At 49.8% G+C, this 20,542-nt stretch overlaps 1 protein-coding gene across 4 annotated transcripts in view; it reads left to right on the top strand.

Annotated features, from left to right (window-relative positions):
* The window catches only part of SHC2 (SHC adaptor protein 2), a 35,419-nt gene that overhangs the window by 9,572 nt on the left and 5,305 nt on the right, over positions 1 to 20,542 (top strand). For 3 of the 4 annotated variants that reach the window (XM_082206369.1, XM_082206371.1, XM_082206372.1), the window contains exons 2-10: positions 631 to 701; positions 3,502 to 3,562; positions 4,517 to 4,636; positions 6,735 to 6,788; positions 15,215 to 15,266; positions 16,025 to 16,151; positions 17,989 to 18,169; positions 18,773 to 18,839; positions 19,652 to 19,816. In XM_082206369.1, the coding sequence (XP_082062495.1) occupies positions 631 to 701; positions 3,502 to 3,562; positions 4,517 to 4,636; positions 6,735 to 6,788; positions 15,215 to 15,266; positions 16,025 to 16,151; positions 17,989 to 18,169; positions 18,773 to 18,839; positions 19,652 to 19,816 (898 nt within the window). The remainder of the gene's footprint in view (positions 1 to 630; positions 702 to 3,501; positions 3,563 to 4,516; positions 4,637 to 6,734; positions 6,789 to 15,214; positions 15,267 to 16,024; positions 16,152 to 17,988; positions 18,170 to 18,772; positions 18,840 to 19,651; positions 19,817 to 20,542) is intronic. The other variant, XM_082206370.1, reaches the window with a different exon arrangement.

Below are 20,542 nucleotides of genomic sequence, written 5' to 3'. Positions count from 1 at the left end.
TGGATACAGTTATAGTATTAGCCGAAGCAGCTGTGCTTTGGAATGGCACCTGCCAAAGCCACAGGAGCCGAGCACGTTGGTCTTGGATTCAAATCCTGATTTCTGGTTTCCCTGGTCGGCCACTGTGAGACCAGGACACTGGGCAGGATAATAAAAAAAACAATAATTTATTTATACTCCGCCCATCTGGCTGGGCTTCCCCAGCCACTCTGGGCGGCTTCCAAAAAAACAAAAAAATTAAAATACTCTAATACATCAAACATTAAAAGCTTCCCTAAACAGGGCTGACTTCAGATGTCTTCTAAAAGTCTGGTAGTTGTTGTTCTCTTTGACATCTGGTGGGAGGGTGTTCCACAGAGCAGGTGCCACCACCGAGAAGGCCCTCTGCCTGGTTCCCTGTAGCTTGGCTTCTTGCAGAGAGGGAACCGCCAGAAGGCCCTCGGAGCTGGACCTCAGTGTCCGGGCAGAATGATGGGGGTGGAGATGCTCCTTCAGATGCTCCAAAAGGACCTTCTTGTGCTCTTAAGGGACCCCAAGGGCCACTTAATGCAACCCCCTGCAGTGCGAGAGTTGCAGAAGTCAGAGTTAGACCGCTCCACCTTCGCTGATGTCCCTTCTCTGCTTTTTCAGTACATGGGATGCATCGAGATCCTGCGGTCGATGAGGTCCCTAGATTTCAACACCAGGACGCAAGTTACCAAGTAAGTGTCATCAAACCCCGATGAGATCAGGACAGGGTGGGTTGGGGGGCAGTTACAGACGACAGGGTATAGGGTGGTATATTGTTTAGTCGTTTAGTCGTGTCCGACTCTTTGTGACCCCCTGGACCAGAGCACGCCAGGCACTCCTGTCTTCCACTGCCTCCCGCAGTTTGGTCAGACTCATGTTGGTCTCTTTGAGAACACTGTCCCACCATCTCGTCCTCCGTCGTCCCCTTCTCCTTGTGCCCTCCATCTTTCCCAGCACCAGGGTCTTTTCCAGGGAGTCTTCTCTTCTCAGGAGGTGGCCAAAGTCTTGGAGCCTCAGGAATCGGGAGTTGGGACATGATGTATTCAATATGGCGTAGTGGTGCTGTGGTCTAAACTACAGAGCCTAGGGCTTGCCGATCAGAAGGTCGGTGGTTTGAATCCCCACGACGGGGTGAGCTCCCGTTGCTCGGTCCCTGCTCCTGCCAACCTAGCAGTTCGAAAGCACGTCAAAGTGCAAGTAGATAAATAGGTACCACTCCGGCGGGAAGGTAAACGGCATTTCCGTGCGCTGCTCTGGTTTTGCCAGAAGCAGTTTAGTCCTGCTGGCCACATGACCTGGAAAAACTGTGGACAAACGCCGGCTCCCTCGAATAGTAAAGCAAGATGAGTGCCGCAACCCCAGATTCGTCCGCAACTGGACTTAACTGCCAGGGGTCCTTTACCTTTACCTTTTTAGTGGTGCTTTCAATATCTGGTGTGGTTGTAGAGGGTTAAAGCGGGAAAAGGTAAAGGTAAAGGGACTCCTGACCATTAGGTCCAGTCACAGATAACTCTGGGGTTGCGGCGCTCATCTCGCTTTGCTGGCCGAGGGAGCCGGCGTACAGCTTCCAGGTCACGTGGCCAGCAGGACTAAGCCACTTCTGGCGAACCAGAGCAGCGCACGGAAACGCCGTTTACCTTGCCGCCGGAGCGGTACCTATTTATCTACTTGCACTTTGATGTGCCTTCGAACTGCTAGGTTGGCAGGAGCAGGGACTGAGCAACGGGAGCTCACCCCATCGCGGGGATTCAAACCTCCAACCTTCTGATCAACAAGTCCTAGGCTTGTTTAACCCACAGCGCCACCCGCGCCCCTAAAGCGGGATGGGTCTGCTTTAAACCTCCAGTGCGGACGGGAAGCCTGTGATGGGTCTTTGCCATAGCTGTCAACTTTTCCCCTTTTCTTGCGAGGAATCCTATTTGGAATAAGGGAATTTCCCTTTAAAAAAAGGGAAACGTTGACAGCTATGGTCTTTGCACGGATGCAGCAGCCAGAATCTTCCGAACGCGCTCATTTCTGAGATGAGGACCGTCCTGGGGAGAGCTTGACTCATCAACCCTACAGGAAGGAGGAGGGAGGAGGAAGCACGGCGAGGGGGTAGCCCCCTTCTCTCGCCTGTGCAAAGTGCGGATCGATGGTGGGTAACCGGAGAAGAAAGGCGTCTCCGCAGTGGGGCAGGAGGGCCATGCATTATTGAAGAGACGCTGCCCCTTTCCCACCTTCTGACCCCAATGACTTTGGAGTACCAATGTGCAGACAGCAAGTTTGCTTGGAAATGGATCGCTCCGATAGGGATTCCCGTGCGTGTGGGGTAGGCTGGAAGATGCCCCACTGCCGGGAGATCTTCCTCTGTAGCAATTTTTCTCTCCCTCCCCGAACCTCTGCTCCAACACACACACACACACAGTCTATGCCTCTTTCGTTGCAAATTGCCTTCATTTTGTTGTTGTTCTTGTTGAGTCGTTTAGTCGTGTCCGCCTCTTTGTGACCCCCTGGACCAGAGCATGCCAGGCCCTCCTGTCTTCCACTGCCTCCCGCAGTTTGGTCAAACTCATGCTGGTAGCTTCGAGAACACTGTCCCACCATCTCGTCCTCTGTCGTCCCCTTCTCCTTGCGCCCTCCATCTTTCCCAACATCAGGGTCTTTTCCAGGGAGTCTTCTCGTCTCATGAGGTGGCCAAAATCTTGGAGCCTCAGCTTCACGATCTGTCCTTCCAGTGAGCACTCAGGGCTGATTTCCTTCAGAATGGAGAGGTTGGATCTTCTTGCAGTCCATGGGACTCTCAAGAGTCTCCTCCAGCACCAGAATTCAAAAGCATCCATTCTTCGGCGATCAGCCTTCTTGATGGTCCAGCTCTCACTTCCATACATCACTGCTGGGAAAACCAGAGCTTGAGCTAGACGGACCTTTGTTGGCAAGGTGATGTCTCTGCCTTTTAGGATGCCTTCATTTGGCCGTCCCCAATTAACAGCCAGCTTGGTGGGATCATGAATTTAATCACCCTCTTTCATAATCCCCTATGTCGCTGGATTCCCTGCGGGAGGAGTTCCACAGTTTAGCTCTGTGCTGTGTAGAGAAGGACTCCCTGTTATCCGGCCTGCACCTTCCCTGCTGAAAATGTTCAACACAATATAAATATGTTGGAAAAACTTACCGCATTGTGCTTCAATGGATGCCCTCAAGCTTGACCAGATAGAGAGGGGCTTAACACTGAGCCATTTATTATCTGATCTATGTACAGTGGTACCTCAGGTTACATACGCTTCAGGTTACAGACACTGCTAACTCAGAAATAGTGTTTCAGGTTAAGAACTTTGCTTCAGGATGAGAACAGAAATCGTGTTCCAATGGCGCGGCGGCAGCAGGAGCCCCATTAGCTAAAGTGGTGCTTCAGGTTAAGAACAGTTTCAGGCTAAGTACGGACCTCCAGAACGAATTCAGTACTTAACCCGAGGTACCACTGTATTCTAGAATTGTTTCTTCCTTTTCCAGGGAAGCCATCAACAGACTGTACGAAGCTGTCCCGGGAGTCAAAGGAACCTGGAAGAAGAAGGTGTGTTTGATACCCGCTCCACCCTCTGCAATGAGATTATTGCAGAAAGCAGTAATTTTGGACTGGACCACAGCTCAGTGGCAGAACATATGCTTTGCATGTAGAAGGACCCGGGCTTAGTCCCCGATGGCATTTCTGGGTAGGACTGGGAAAGACTCCGGTGTGAAATAATAATCATAATAATAGTAATAATATAATATTTCTACCCCGCACATCTGGCCAGGTTTCCCCAGACACTCTGGGCGGCTCCCAACAGAACATTAACAACACGATAAAACATCAAACATTAAAAACTTCCCGAAACAGGGCTGCCTTCAGATGTCTTCTAAAAGTCAGGTAGTTGTTTATTTCCTTGACATCTGATGTGAGGGTGTTCCATAGGGCGGGCGCCACCACCGAGAAGGCCCTCTGCCTAGTTCCCTGTAATCTCACATCTCGCAGGGAGGGAACCACCAGAAGGCCCTCAGAGCTGGACCGCTCGGTCCAGGCTGGACGATGGAGGTGGAGACGCTCCTTCAGGGATACTGGGCCGTTTAGGGCTTTCAAGGTCAGCACCGACACTTTGAATCGTGCTCGGAAACGTACTGGGAGCCAATGTAGGTCTTTCAGGACCGGTGTTATGTGGTCTCGGCAGCCGCTCCCAGTCCCCAGTCTAGCTGCCGCATTCAGGATTAGTTGTAGTTTCCGGGTCACCTTCAAAGGCAGCCCCATGGAGAGCTCATGGCAGTAGTCCAAGCAGGAGATAACCAGAGCATGCCCCACTCTGACAAGACAGTCCACGGGCAGGGAGGGTCTCATCCTGCGTACCAGATGGAGCTGGTAGACAGCCGCCCTGGACACAGAACTGACCTGTGCCTCCATGGACAGCTGTGATGGAGAAATGGCCATAAAGGATTGAGGGTTTTCACAAGATGTTTGGCATGACCCTCTCTCCCATTTCCTCTCTCCTCCCAGGCACCTAACAAAGCTCTCTTCTCAATTCTCGGCAAAAGCAACCTCCGTTTCGCTGGCATTAGTATAGCAGTCAACATCTCCATCGACGGGCTGAATCTCATGATCCCTACAACCCGACAGGTAAGCCCTGAATACCCCTCAATATTCCAATATTCCCAGTTGAGGGCCCTTGTCTCGGCTGGTGTTGAGAGGTGTCCATCACCCAGGCATGATCCTTGCCAATCAGGGCTCACATAGTGATGTCACTGTGGGCAAATGAAGCCAAAAGTCCACTTCCTGGACCAGCCACAGGGTCTTCCTAGAAAATCAGGGATCTTGCAGTGATTGGGTGACGTCACTGAGGGTCAATGAAGCCAAGTTAGAGTGAGGACAACGCTTCCTGCGTTAGTCATATGTGTGGTCCTAGTCAATCAGGGACCACAAGTTGAACAGATGACGTCACAGAAGGTGATACTTCCTCATCTGGTCAGATGATTGGTCTAGTTCAGAGAGGGCCAGATACGATGAAGTGAACGCGTGTGGCCATCACACAGGGCCCCCGGACGTTTGACAGTCTATTGATCCTGTGCCACCACTGCGATTGCTTTTCCACTGCCACCACCCCGTATCTCACGGGGACACACGGAGTCCAGTCAGTTGTTAACATAAACAAATAATTGAGTTTATTTTTAAATGCAGGAACAAGCTTATTATGGTTTCAGTTAATTTTTCTCTTGTCCGTTTCTTATTCTTAGTTCCTAACAACTTCAAACTGATTATTCCAGCTATCTATCTGACGCCACCTAAGAATTCCTCTCACTCTCTCACAATACAACTCTACCAACCCACAACTAAACCTCCCTCTTCCTTCTTCAACTCCCAAACCTCAACTTCAACTGACTTTCGAAACCTCCCACTCTAACTTTTATTCCCCCCCTGGCATTCTCACTGGCCAATCACATCACACCTATTTTAACCCTTTCCTTATGTCCCATCCTAGGAGGCAAACGCGCCACAATGTGTGAGGGCCAACCAAAGTTGTTGACCTTTTTTGGTGATTTGACCCCAATAAATAAGCTGCCACAAGTCCCCAAAATGGACTTTGGACATGCCTGGTCTAGTCAGGATCATGTGTTGAGGTAATGATGTCACCACAGGCTGATTGTGTGAAACACTTCCGTTTCATTGCTGTTTGGGGGGGGGGGAAAGACCTTTTGACAAGGACTACTGTATTTTCCGCTCTATAAGACGCACCAGATCACAAGACGCACCTAGTTTTCGGAGGAGGAAAACAAGTTAAAAAAATATTCTGAATCTCAGAAGCCGGAACAGCAAGAGGGATCGCTGCGCAGCGAAAGCAGCAATCCCTCTTGCTGTTCTGGCTTCTGGGATAGCTGCGCAGCCTGCATCCACTCCATAAGACGCACACACATTTCCCCTTACTTTTTAGGAGGGAAAATGTGAGTCTTATAGAGCAAAAAATACGGTAACTTGTTTGTGAAAATAAGGCCACCCCTGTTTTTTTGAACCCAAAATGAAGAAATCAACATTAAACCTTCCCCAGCAGAGTAGTTTCTTGATGCCCAGTCTGCGCCTCCCCTCTCGGTGCGATAGCCTACTGCGCAGGGAGAGCGGGGGTAACGGAAGACCTCTCTCCTCCCTGCTGTGCCCAGGCAAGGTGTCCTGGCACCGCCTCGCCTCCTCTGAGCCCTGAAGCTCCTCTCCACTGGAGGCGTGGTTCCTCTCCTCCACTGAGGAGTTGCTGCTTCCCACGATCTTTGGGGGGTTCGCTGTAATCCAGCCGGCTTCTCCCCTCTCGCCCCTGAGCCCATGGCAGTTCCCTGACAAAATGGAACACGTCCGCTTGTGACATCAGAGAGAGCAGGTTGTCTCTGTGGCGTTGGCCGCCGTTGCAGTGGCGCTCCCTGCGAAGACCTCGCCAGTCCTTTAGAGGGGTATCACGCCGCCCCAATGTTGTCCTGTCCCCCGTTCTGTGCCGAAAGAGGACTGGGCGACCCCAATGTTTGCGAGGAAGGCTTTGCCCTGAGAGACTCGAGTGCGGATTGATCCGCTCAGTCCCTCCATCTCTCTCTCTCTCTCTCCAATTGCTCTATCGACCCAGTTGCTGAGCGATGGCTAAGTCATCTCCATGACCTTCTTCGTCCTCCATGTCTGTCAAGCTCTTCTCAAACCCTCTCCCTCCCTCCCACCCACCTCTGCCTGTCTCTTTCCATCGCAGATCATCGCGAACCACCACATGCAATCCATCTCCTTCGCTTCAGGGGGTGATACGGTAAGGTGGGGGTTCAAAAGCTTTGCCGTGTGTGTGTTGTGTGTGTCAAACTGCGGGAGCAGTCAGGGAAGAGGCACAGGCCCTCACATCTGGGACGGACGAAACGCAGGGCGATCATAGCCCCATCACCATAGCTGTCAACCGTCCCTTATTTGGCGGGAAACTCCCTTATCCCAGTGCCGTGTCCCGCTGCTGTCCCTTATTGATGATGTCCCTTAAATTTCCCGGTTTCAAAGGAAGCAGCTCCTTTCCCTCCCTCCCTGCCGCCCAGGGAGGAGGGAGGCTCCAACTGTGTTGCTTGGCTGCGTTGCTCACCCAATAAGGAGTCTCAAAACGACTGGGGGGTGGAGCTTGCATGCCTTGTGCCGATCAAATCGGCCACGTTGCCTGGGGACTCGCCTTTGCTCAGCGCTTCCCAGCAGAGAGGGGGCGGTGGTTTTCCTTGCTGCATCCCCTTTGCCGGGTTGCTGCGCTGTGGGAACCACCGCTTGAGGCTTCGTTTGGCTGCTGGCTGGGCTTTCTGCCTTTGGCTCGGAGGGGCTCAGAAGTTGAACGTACCTGTGCTTTGAAAATCCCTTATTTTCCAGCAGCTGGTACCCAAAAACACCCCTGCCTCTGGCGGTTGAGGTAGAACACAAGTCATCAGACTTTCCAGAACTCCTGGGCTGACCTGAAGTCTCCATGTTGGCCTGGTCTCCTCCAGGTAGCAAGGAGGGGAGCATAAATCTCCAAGCGTTCAAGAAAGCCTTCCTTTTCAAAGGAAGGTTATTTGTGGAGCTTGCAAGCTTCTGTCCTGCAGGAGCTGGCGCCAAATGATTGCATAGCCTCTTGAGCAGGCATAGGCAAACTCGGCCCTCTAGATGTTTTGGGACTACAACTCCCATCATCCCTGACCGCTGGTCCTGTTAGTTAGGGATCATGGGAGTTGTAGTCCCAAAACATTTGGAGGGTTGAGTTTGCCTATGCCGGGCATAGGCTCTCGAAAGTGAGGGTCTGCCCTGCTCCCCTCTCCCAATTAACTTCCGTCTCCAGGGATCAAAGGAAGAAAAAGAAGTGGCTCAAGAGGAGGACAGGGGCCTGGTTACCGCATGTGAGGTCAAACAAATCAACCCCTGGGTCTTAGGCTGGGCCCTGAAATGATTGCACAGACTCTCGAAAAGGTATGGGCAAACTCAGCCCTCCAGATGTTTTGGGACTACAACTCCCATCATCCCTGACCGCTGGTCCTGTTAGCTAGGGATAATGGGAGTTGTAGTCCCAAAACATTTGGAGGGCCGAGTTTGCCTATGCCGGGCATAGGCTCTCGGGGGTGAGGGTCTGCCCTGCTCCCCTCTCCCAATTAACTTCCGTCTCCAGGGCTAAAAGGAAGAAAAAGAACTGGCTCAAGAGGAGGACAGGGGCATGAATGAAATCAACCCCTGGGTCTTAGGCCCGGTCCTGAAATCTCAGCGTCTGGGATGCTCCAGGCCTGGCAACCCTGATCAGGAACAATAGGCTCCCAAGGGGAGGCGTAACTGAAGGAGGAAAGGGAGATCCATCTCTGTCCAGGCAGAGGAAGGTCTTCGCTGGTGTTACGTACTGAGTTGAATATATACTCGGGGTCGAGAGTGGATTTCGTGCTCTTTATTCAGCTCATAGTGGTGAGGAGGAACGGAAGTTCCCCCAGGATGTCTGCTTTATATACATTATTTACGCAATGGGCCGCACGTGATTGGCTAGTTCCGGGATTCACCTGTAGGCCAATCAGGTTGCGGATTCACTTCCACCTGGAGCTGGATTGGGTGGCTCCTGTGGACCAATCAGGCTGCTGCATTCTGGATTGGGTGGCTCCTGTGGACCAATCAGGCTGCTGCATTCTGGATCCTATTGTTCTAGGGCCAATCAGGCTGCTGCATTCTGGATCCTATTGTTCTAGGGCCAATCAGATTGCTGCATTCTGGATCGTATTGTTCTAGGGCCAATCAGATTGCTGCATTCTGGATCGTATTGTTCTAGGACCAATCAGACTGCTGCCTTCTGGATCCTATTGTTCTAGGGCCAATCAGATTGCTGCATTCTGAATCCTATTGTTCTAGGACCAATCAGACTGCTGCATTCTGGATCCTATTGTTCTAGGGCCAATCAGATTGCTGCATTCTGGATCCTATTGTTCTAGGACCAATCAGATTGCTGCATTCTGAATCCTATTGTTCTAGGACCAATCAGACTGCGGCATTCTGGATCCTATTGTTTTAGGGCCTATCAGACTGCTGCATTCTGGATCCTATTGTTCTAGGGCCAATCAGACTGCTGCATTTTGGATCCTATTCAACTCAGTACATAACAGCTGGCCTTCGGAAAAGATCAGGGTGCAACAACGTTTGCTATTAGCCTCTTCATCCCCACTATTCAATGTGAACATTGCATTATTCATTCGTTAAAACAATATTCATTTCATTACCTGTTCATTCATATGAATGTTGTTTTCCACATTTTCTGGAGGTTTATCCTCTCCTCTCCTGTCAGGGAACTGCCATCAGTGCCGGAGGGAGAGAGCAAAAGCCAGAGGGATTCCAGAGAGCGTCTCGGGATTGGGAGAGGCAGCCCATCTTCTGGGGAAGAGAATCAGCGTAGCACCAGTGGAGAAGGGGGGCAGGTGGGGGAAGCGGCGAGGCGGTCCCATGACTCCTTGCCGGGGACCAGCGGGGAGAGTAAGGGTCCTCCGCTGCCTACGCCCTCCCGGCGCAGAAGGCTTTCGTGCAGAGAGATTAGGAGGAGACTAGGCGTCAAAGAGCTTCTTTGCTGGAAGAAGTTTAAGAAACGCCCACTGACGGATTCTGCCAGCGATTGAGTCAGCCACGGGCGAGTGGCTGTCCGGAGAGAAAAGGTTCACTCAGGCAACCCTGCCAGATGTTTGCACCCAGCCGGGGAAATAAGCACCGGCTTACACACGAGCAACCCCTAGAACCATTACATTTTGCACTTGGGCAAAAAAATGAGAGGCACAAATACAAGATGGGGGACACCTGGCTTGAGAGCAGTACATGTGAAAAGGATCTAGGAGTCTTGGTTGACCATAAACTTGACATGAGCCAACAGTGTGACGCGGCAGCTAAAAAAGCCAATGCAATTCTGGGCTGCATCAATAGGAGTATAGCATCTAGATCAAGGGAAGTAATAGTGCCACTGTATTCTGCTCTGGTCTGACCTCACCTGGAGTACTGTGTCCAGTTCTGGGCACACTTCTTCAGATACACTGGAACAGAAGTTGCCAGATCCTTCTATATAGAGAGAAGGTGGGGAGGGGTATTATATAGTTGCACAGGTACAGACTGATATCTTCTTTCTTACTAAATGCAAGAACCTGGACATTATACCCAAGGGTCTTAGAATTAAGAACCCTCTACAATCCACGTATCCCACTGAATATGCAAGAAAACTACAGGCTCATCTCAGCTATCTGCCAATCTCCCATTCCCACCACCCTTCTGAGTAATACCCCTCCCCACCTTCTCTCTATATAGAAGGATCTGGCAACTTCTGTTTCAGTGTATCTGAAGAAGGGTGCATGCACACGAAAGCTCATACCAAGAACGAACTTAGTTGGTCTTTAAGGTGCTACTGGAAGGAATTTTTTTATTCTACCTCACAGGGTTGTTGTTGATGAAATTTATTACGGTCAGAGACCAGCTTGTGAAACACAAATGGATCTACAATCCCAATAGCAAAGCAAACATTTAAAACAATATACAACAATGGATTTTAAGTTTAAAAATGCCATAGGCATAAAGTAAAGGTGAAGGGGCCCCTGACCATTAGGTCCAGTCGTGGCCGACTCTGGGGTTGCGGCGCTCATCTCGCTTTATTGGCCGAGGGAGCCGGCGTACAGCTTCCGGGTCACTGGGGAAGTGTTGTATTTGGTATAATATCATTTTTTTTTCCATTTAAAAGAAACATTCATTTCCCCCCCCAGTATATAGAAATTGGTAAAAGATCCCACGATGATTGAATTCAATGGTTCGAATGTTTTCAATTAAGTTGTTTGTTAAATAATAGCGGGAGGGAAGTGACTAGACAACTAACTTGGTTTAAAAATAATAATTTCATAGCTCTAAAAGATTATTAACTAAATATATATTGGGGTTTAATGATAGAAATGGAGTGGTGGTGGTTAAAAATCCAAGTTCTGAAAGCGAATTGGAATTGCTATTGTAGGGTGGTGATTACTGCCAGTATATGGGAAGCTATTTTTGCAAATGAGCTTAAACTTCTCAATTTCTACCCCTTTGACGGAAAATTGTTCTGCAGGCTTACATAATTGGTATTTAACTCCTTTCAAATTAAGCCAAATGAATAGGTTAATGTCAGAGCTGTGCTGCATCTGATTTTCATATATGGCTGTATAAAAAGCCCAAAGTTATTGGAAAGGAATTGTTCAGATTCTTCCGAGGGCTGATAAGGACATGCTGCTATCACCGCTGTTAAGGTCCACCCCACATCCCTCCCCACAATGCAATGCTAGTGCAAAATCCCTCGTACCTACGAGACCGCCTCTCCCAGTATGCCCCACGGAGAGCCTCAAGGTCCATAAATAGCAACACCCTAGAGGTCCCGGGCCCTAAGGAAGTTAGATTAGCTTCAACCAGAGCCAGGGCCTTTTCAACACTGGCTCCGGCCCGGTGGAACGCTCTGCCTCATGAGACCAGGGCCCTGCAGGATCTGATTTCTCTCCGCAGAGCCTGTAAGACAGAGTTGTTCTGCCTGGCCTTTGGCTTGGAACCAATTTGATTCCCTCCCCCTCTTTCTTTTTCCTTTTTCCTTTCTCCTCCTGCGATGAGGCTGCTTTTTAATATTTTAACGTTTCAATATTTTAATGTTGTATAGAATCATAGAATCATAGAATCATAGAGTTGGAAGAGACCACAAGGGCCATCGAGTCCAACCCCCTGCCAAGCAGGAAACACCATCAGAGCACTCCTGACATATGGTTGTCAAGCCTCTGCTTAAAGACCTCCAAAGTAGGAGACTCCACCACACTCCTTGGCAGCAAATTCCACTGTCGAACAGCTCTTACTGTCAGGAAGTTCTTCCTAATGTTTAGGTGGAATCTTCTTTCTTGTAGTTTGGATCCATTGCTCCGCGTCCGCTTCTCTGGAGCAGCAGAAAACAACCTTTCTCCCTCCTCTATGTGACATCCTTTTATATTTTAATCTTGTTTTTAAGTTGTATTCATTCAACTTGTTTTGTATTATTGCTTGTTAGCTGCCCTGAGCCCGGCCTTGGCTGGGGAGGGCGGGGTATAAATAAAAAATATTATTATTATTACTAAGATTTGATGGGTAACTCTGGAAGCAAGTCGATTCTTCCTGGGAGGGTGCCTGAGGGTCTCCATCTGATGAGGTGGTGGAAGATTGCCACAACTTTTGCTCTGCCATCAGCTCTGAAGGTGGAAGGGCTAGAAGCCAGTGGGAGGTGGATTTGCAGGAAGTCTCAGAGCCCCTGGACCCCCAAACCACCCCCCTTGAACCCTGGATGCCTCCCTTGAAAGGGCGAAAAAGCACACCAGCCCTAGAGCAGACCCTTATTTGTGGCCATGATCCGTAGGGGGACACCATTGGGGAGGGTCGCTGGCACAAACAAGAGGAGCAGCGGTAAGGCTGCTTTGAGCAGGGCTCAGGCAAGGGGATGCAGGTGGCGCTGTGGGTTAAACCACAGAGCCTAGGGCTTGCCGATCAGAAGGTCGGCGGTTCGAATCCCTGCGACGGGGTGAGCTCCCGTTGCTCGGTCCCTGCTCCTGCCCACCTAGCAGTTCGGAAGCACATCAAAGTGCAAGTAGATAAATAGGTACCACTCCGGCGGGAAGGTAAACGGCGTTTCTGTGCGCTGCTCTGGTTCGCCAGAAGCGGCTTAGTCCTGCTGGCCACATGACCCGGAAGCTGTACGCCGGCTCCCTCGGCCAATAAAGCAAGAAGAGAGCGGCAACCCTAGAGTCGTCCGCGACGGGACCTAACGGTCAGGGGTACCTTTTCCTTTATCTATCCAAAGTTTCCATGTTGGCAACACACTTTTTGGACGTGTGACACAGACAAGATGATCCTTGGGGTCTCTTCCAATTCTACAATTATATGATTTCACGAAACCCCCTGTTCCTGTTTTTGTGGGCAGAGACTTTCGTAAAATCACAGACTCTTTAGAGCTGGAAGGGACCCGAGAGTAAACGGCATTTCCGTGCGCTGCTCTGGTTCGCCAGAAGCGGCTTAGTCCTGCTGGCCACATGACCCGGAAGCTGTATGCCGGCTCCCTCGGCCAATAAAGCGAGATGAGCGCCACAACCCCAGAGTCGACCACGACTGGACCTAATGGTCAGGGGTCCCTTTACCTTTAAGGCAAGAAGAAGACCTTGGAGGGAGGTCAAGGGGGGAGTTCAGGACCACGGACAGCACTTCAGCAGCTGAGTCCAGGTTGCCTCAGCAAGGCCCTTGAGCAACTGAGTCTGCTTTATAGCAAGGCGATGTAGTCACTGATAAGATGCCCCATCTGTCTGAGTGCAACCTGCTGGATCGTTAAAGGGCTGAGGTATTCTGTTGCACCTGCCAACTCCTTCAGCGCATTATTATTTATGTAAAAGAAGGGATTCTGGCAAGAGAAGTGATGCATCTCAAAACCAAACAGACTTCTTTATTATGTGTCTCATGGAACTAGTGTGAGGGACACGAGTGGTGCTGCGGTCTAAACCACTGAGCCCCTTGGGCCTGCCGATCAAAAGGTTGGCGGTTCGAATCCCCGTGACGGAGTGAGTGAGCTCTGTCCCAGCTCCTGCCAACCTAGCAGTTCGAAAGCACGCCAGCGCAAGTAGATAAATAGGTACCACTCCGGCGGGAAGGTAAGCGGTGTTTCCATGCGCTCTGGTTTCTGTCACGGTGTCTTGTTGCACCAGAAGTACGCTGGCTCCCTCGGCCAGTAAAGCTAGATGAGCGCTGCAACCCCAGAGTCGGTCACGACTGGACCTAATGGTCAGGGGTCCCTTTACCTTTACCTTACCCATCATCCATTGCTGCTTCATTCTTGTGACCAAAGTCTACAAGATTGCTTGTGTTTTTCATCCCTGGGGAACTTGCGTTCCATAATCATTGTAACTGCGCCAAACAAAGCATTGTTGTTTGAATGTATTTATATCCTGCCTTTCTCCCAAATTGGGATTCAAGGCAGCTCCCAGCGTTTACAAACACACAGAATATTGAAAACAAACTAGTTGGAAGTAATTTGGATACAGCAGAACACATTTGAAACCAGGAATTAAAATTAAAAGCAACATCACCTTAGTTTCCAAAGGCCTGTCTGAATAAGGATGTCTTTGCCTACTAGTGAAAGTATAACAAGGAGGAAACCAATCTGGCCTCTTGGGAGGGGGATTCTTCAATATGGGGGCTGCCACAGAAAAGGCCCTGTCTCTCGTGCCACCACCAACCGTGTCTCTGATGTTGATGAGACCAGGAGGAGGTGCTCACCCGAGGACTTTAGCGCTTGGGCAGATGCATGCTGTGCTCAGATTTAAAACAGAAATCCTACATGAATACAAAAATTTTTTCTTCCTCCGTCTTTCTCCCTCTTCAGCTGTTGTTTCTGCTAATGAGAATCAGGGTAGAAGAGCTGGAAATAACACAAATATATTTCACATCTGGCAACCGATGTATCCCTTTGGTTTCAGATAGTTTTTGTTGTTGTTTAGTCATTTAGTCGTGTCCGACTCTTCATGACCCCCTGGACCAGAGTACGCCAGGTCCTCCTGTCTTCCACTGGCTCCCGCAGTTTGGTCAGACTCATGTTAGTAGCTTCGAGAACACTGTCCCACCATCTCGTCCTCTGCCGTCCCCTTCTCCTTGTGCCCTCCATCTTTCCCAACATCAGGGTCTTTTCCAGGGAGTCTTCTCTTCTCCTGAGGTGGCCAAAGTCTTGGAGCCTCAGCTTCAGGATCTGTCCTTCCAGTGAGCACTCAGGGCTGATTTCCTTCAGAATGGAGAGGTTTGCTCTTCTTGCAGTCCATGGGACTCTCAAGAGTCTCCTCCAGCACCAGAATTCAAAAGCATCCATTCTCCGGAGATCAGCCTTCTTTATGGTTCAGCTCTCACTTCCATACATCACTACTGGGAAAACCAGAGCTTTAACTATACGGACCTTTGTCGTTCAGATAGTAGATGAGTCTCAAAAACCCGGGACATGCATCTTGCTCTCAGGAGGGTTATTTTGGTCAGAATTGAGTATAAATTCCAGAGTTAACTTCCTGTAAATGAAAATTGGTGTCCTGGGCTTCTTATACTTCTCTACCCATGTACTGTCTGAAACCAAAGGGAGACAATGGCTGCCAGATGTGATTTCCTTCCCAGCTCTCCTACTCCACTCTATCTTTCACCCCTTAACTCTCCTTTCTTCATTGGACTTTTGGACAGGACACAACTGACTACGTGGCTTACGTTGCAAAGGACCCCATCAATCAACGAGGTGAGAGAAACCCCACAATGAGGGGCTTAAGGAAAGGACTGGTACACCCCCCCCCCGGGTTGTTCTGAAAACTTGATCATGCAGTACGAACGCTAAGTATTTATTACAGCAATTTGCAAGGATCAAAATTTGTGCCCTGTGTGGTCCACCTGTCTCGTATCTCCTTCAGTCCCCCAACACAAGCAAGGGTACCTTTCCAAAAATCCCCAAGAAAAGGCTTCTCAAAAGCCTCTTTGCTATCAAAGAAGAGCCACCTACACAGGTGTCTAAGTGAGAAGAGAAAGTAAGCTTTGCTATTTAGCAGTTATATCTAATTTAAGGGATGCGGGTGGCGCTGTGGGTTAAACCACAGAGCCTAGGGCTTGCCGCTCAGAAGGTCGGCGGTTCGAATCCCCGTAATGACGGGGTGAGCTCCCATTGCTCGGTCCCTGCTCCTGCCAACCTAGCAGTTCGAAAGCACCTCAAAGTGCAAGTAGATAAATAGGTATCACTCTGGAGGGAAGGTGAATGGCGTTTCCGTGTGCTGCTCTGGTTCGCCAGAAGCGGCTTAGTCCTGCTGGCCACATGACCTGGAAGCTGCACGCCGGCTCCCTCGGCCAATAAAGCGAGATGAGTTTTACATTCAACCTTTGAGCAGCTGTGTCATTCTACTGGATCGTGTTGAGCTTGTCATCAAGCTGTGTGAGTGTTGAGTAACTCATCTCTCTCTCTCTCTCTCTCTCTCTCTCTCTCTCTCTCTCTCTCTCTCTGATTGGCAGCCTGCCACATCTTGGAGTGTTGTGACGGGCTGGCACAGAGTGTCATCAATACCGTGGGGCAAGCTTTCGAGCTCCGGTTTAAGCAATATCTCCACAGCCCCCCCAAGGCTATGGGGCTGCAGGATAGGTATGTATTTCAGACTCCAAACCTCTCCAGGGCAATTCTCCAGCAACGATAAAAAAGTTCATATTGACACCAGCTGCACATGAAAAGGAAAATATGAATTAAAATAGCATGAAATATGCATTATGGTAAGGGGGTGGGGGGACGCGGGTGGCGCTGTGGGTTAAACCACAGAGCCTAGGACTTGCCGATCAGAAGGTCGGTGGTTCGAATCCCCGGGGTGAGCTCCCGTTACTCGGTCCCTGCTCCTGTCAACCTAGCAGTTCAAAAGCACGTCAAAGTGCAAGTAGATAAATAGGTACCACTCCAGTGGGAAGGGAAACGGCGTTTCCGTGCGCTGCTCTGGTTCACCAGAAGCGGCTTAGTCATGCTGACCACATGACCCGGAAGCTGTACACCAGCTCCCTCAGCCAGTAAAGCGAGATAAGCGCTGCAACCCCAGAGTCGGTCACTACTGGACCTAATGGTCAGGGGTCCCTTTACCTTTACCTTAAGGGGGTGGAGGAAGCAATGTAATTTCAAACTCTGTCAAAATGTTTCATGACGTCTTTAAAAACATTTCAGTGCAGTTTGTGAAGAGATGTTGAAATGGGGCAAACTGAACTGCTTTGGGGGGGGGGGGACTGAAAGAAATGGAAGCTGGAAGGTTCAGCGCAGAGAAAAGAAAGGATTTATTGATGCAACACATGGTTGAAACTGCAACTCGCTGCTGCAGGAGGCAGCAGTGGCCACCAGCTAAGATGGCTTTGAAAGAGGAGACAGATCTTCTTATGTTTTTAAACCAAAATGAACAAACTCCTGTCTTGCGAAGAGAACATCAGCAATGTCTAGGCAACACAACGACCATGAACATATGCAATAAACAATCTTTTATAGAATTCCTTCAAACCATAACAAGTCCAAAATGAAATCTTTAGTCTCAAAGTCTCTGAAAATCTTCTCTGAAGCGAGGTACCAGACTTTGTACGATGTGAAGCTTTGTGTATTCACCAGATTTTTCATTTATTCATTCAAAATAAGATGGGTTTATGAAGCAATTCTATATCCTCCAACCACGCTGACGAAGAATTCTGCGAAACAGTAGTCAATATCTGCAATCACTGTTCAGTGTTGGACATCATATTTGGTGAATACACAAAGCTTTACAGCATCTCTGTCATCATACAAAGTCTGGTACCTCACTTCATTTGAAGATTTTCAGAGACTTTGAGACTAAAAATTTCATTTTGGACTTGTTACAGTTTGAAGGAATTCTATAAAATATTGTTTATTGCATATGTACATGGTCATCGTGGGGACATGGGTGGCGCTGTGGGTTAGACCACAGAGCTTAGGACTTGCCGATCAGAAGGTCGGCGGTTCGAATCCCCACGACACGGTGAGCTCCCGTTGCTCAGTCCCTGCTCCTGCCAACCTAGCACGTCAAAATGCAAGTAGATAAATAGGCACCACTCCAGCGGGAAGGTAAACGGCGTTTCCGTGCGCTGCTCTGGTTCGCCAGAAGCGGCTTAGTCCTGCTGGCCACATGACCCGGAAGCTGTACGCCGGCTCCCTCGGCCAGTAAAGCGAGATGAGCGCCGCAACCCCAGAGTCTGCCACGACTGGACCTAATGGTCAGGGGTCCCTTTACCTTTACCCTTATGGTCATCGTGTTGCCTAGACATTGCTGACTTAAACAAAAATGGGCAGGTTCACCCATCTGTACTTTGAGGGCAGTTCCACCGTTGCTGGAATAAGATAAATAAAAGATCCTCAGCTTTGTAGTTCAAGTGGAATCTCATTGGTTGCTTGTTGTGTCACATGACCCCCTCCTCCGCTCCCAATTTATCTTCCCGGCCAGGGCAATGGGAACAGAAGACTCTGCATGGGGAGAAGACGAAGAAGCCTCAGAACACGACTATTACAACAGCATTCCAGGAAAGGAACCGCCCATTGGTGGGCTGGTGGACTCCCGCCTTCAGCGTGGCCCCTCCCTCAGCCACGCCCATTCCCAGCTCTCCTGCGCCAGTCATTTTAGCCAGGTGACCACAAATTGCCCTTCGCAAGTATTATTTGTAAGAATGCAATCGCCTCCTTCGGAAAATGGACTTTCTGGGAACAGGTGTGTGAGTGCCACCTTTGAGCAATGGTCCCACGAGATTCGGAGCTTTGTAATCTTAATAATAATAATAATAATAATAATAATAATAATAATAATAATAATAATAATAAATTATGTATACCCCGCCCATCTGGCTGGGCTTCCCCAGCCACTCTGGGCGGCTTCCAGAAAAATATTAAAACACTGTAATACATCAAACATTAAAAGCTTCACTAAACAGGGCTGCCTTCAGATGTCTTCTCAAAGTCTGGTAGATGTTGTTCTCTTTGACATCTGGTGGGAGGGCGTTCCACAGGGAGGGCGCCACTACCGAGAAGGCCCTCTGCCTGGTTCCCTGTAACTTGGCTTCTCACAGGGAGGGAACCACCAGAAGGCCCTCAGAGCTGAACCTCAGTGTCCGGGCAGAACGATGGGGGTGGAGACGCTCCTTCAGATATAGTGGACCGATTGCCTAAGGAACCCAGCTTTTTGGCCTTCCAGCCAAGCGTGACATCTGTTGTCTCCTCAATCTTTTGGTCTGTAGGTTGCGTCTCCGGCCAGGAGAGACCACAGCATTCACTCCAACTTGAACTGGGACTCCGATGCTCACGGTAACTCATCACCACTTATTCCTCTTTCTGATTCAGTTCTCTAAGTGCTGCTCAGAGCTGGACCTCAGTGTCCGGGCTGGATGATGGGGGTGGAGATGCTCCTTCAGGTATACTGGGCCTTTGAGGCTGTTTAGGGCTTTCAAGGTCAGCACCAACACTTTGAATTGTGTTCGGAAACATACTGGGAGCCAATGTAGGTCTTTCAGGACCAGTGTTATATGGTCCCAGCAGCTGCTCCCAGTCCCCAGTCTAACTGCCGCATTCTGGATTAGTTGTAGTTTCTGGGTCACCTTCAAAAGTAGCCCCACGTAGAGTGCATGGCAGTACAGTGGTACCTCGGGTTACATACGCTTCAGGTTACAGTCTCCACTAACCCAGAAATAGTACCTCAGGTTAAGAACTTTGCTTCAGGATGAGAACAGTTGTGGTGGCGTGGCGGCAGCGGGAGGCCCCATTAGCTAAAGTGGTGCTTCAGGTTAAGAACAGTTTAAGGTTAAGAACGGACCTCTGGAACGAATTAAGTACTTAACCGAGGCACCACTGTAGTGCAAGCGGGAGATAACCAGAGCATGCACCACTCTGGTGAGACAGTCCGCAGGCAGGGAGGGTCTCATCCTGCGTACCAGATGGAGCTGGTAGACAGCCGCCCTGGACACAGAATTGACCTGCGCCTCCATGGACAGCTGTGAGCCCAAAATGACTCCCAGGCTGCGCAACTGTTCCCTCGGGGGCACAGTGACCGCATTTAGGACCAGGGAGTCCTTATGGCGAGCTGTGAAAGCTAGACAACACGGTGTGGTTGTGTCTTCCAGGCCAGAGCTGTGATGGGTACGTCCAGGCAGATGGGAAACCCCTGGGCTCCCAAGACTATGAAGAGCACATGTATGTGAACACAAAGAACCTGGACAAATGGGAGGCGGATGCTGGCTTGCACCGAGCGGCTGACGAAAGCCCCACAAAGGACCTCTTTGATATGAGTAAGAAAGTGATATGAGTAAGAAATGTTGCCTCGGCAGGACAGAACCTGACAGAAGTGCGCTACTCCCACCTGGCAGAACGGAACGATAATTTTTATTAATATCTCCTTCCCACACTGAATGGTGCTTGGGGTGAGTTGCGTAAGGATGGCAAGAGAAAATAAACACAACAGAAAGTGAGTCTGATGTGAGATGGGGGAAGGAGTTTGTGGCAAGGAAAGGTTCTGGCCAGTGTGGTGTAGTGGTTAAGAGCGGTGGACTCGTAATCTGGTGAACCGGGTTCGATTCATGCAGCTGCTGGGTGACCTTGGGCTAGTCACACTTCTCCGAAGTCTCTCAGCCCCACTCACCTCACAGAGTGTTTGTTTTGGGGGAGGAAGGGAAAGGAGAATGTTAGCTGCTTTGAGACTCCTTCGGGTAGTGATAAAGCGGGATATCAAATCCAAACTCCCCTTCTTCTTCTTCTTCTTCTTCTTCTTCTTCTTCTTCTTCTTCCTCCTCCTCTTCCTCTTCCTCTTCCTCTTCCTCTTCCTCTTCCTCTTCCTCTTCCTGCCTCCCGCTCCCTTCATTGTTCTCCTCCTCTTTCTCCTCTCTCTCTTTTCTTTTCGATTCTATTTGTTCTAGATATTATTCTATTGTACAGTCGTACCTTGGATCCCAAACGCCTTGCGAGTCAAACGTTTTGGCTCCCAAACACCGCAAACCTCCCGGAAGTGCGTGTTCCAG

Source organism: Podarcis vaucheri (assembly GCF_965113315.1).
Source record: "Podarcis vaucheri genome assembly, chromosome: 18".
Taxonomy (NCBI): domain Eukaryota; kingdom Metazoa; phylum Chordata; class Lepidosauria; order Squamata; family Lacertidae; genus Podarcis; species Podarcis vaucheri.
This window is presented reverse-complemented; position numbering and strand designations above follow the sequence as displayed.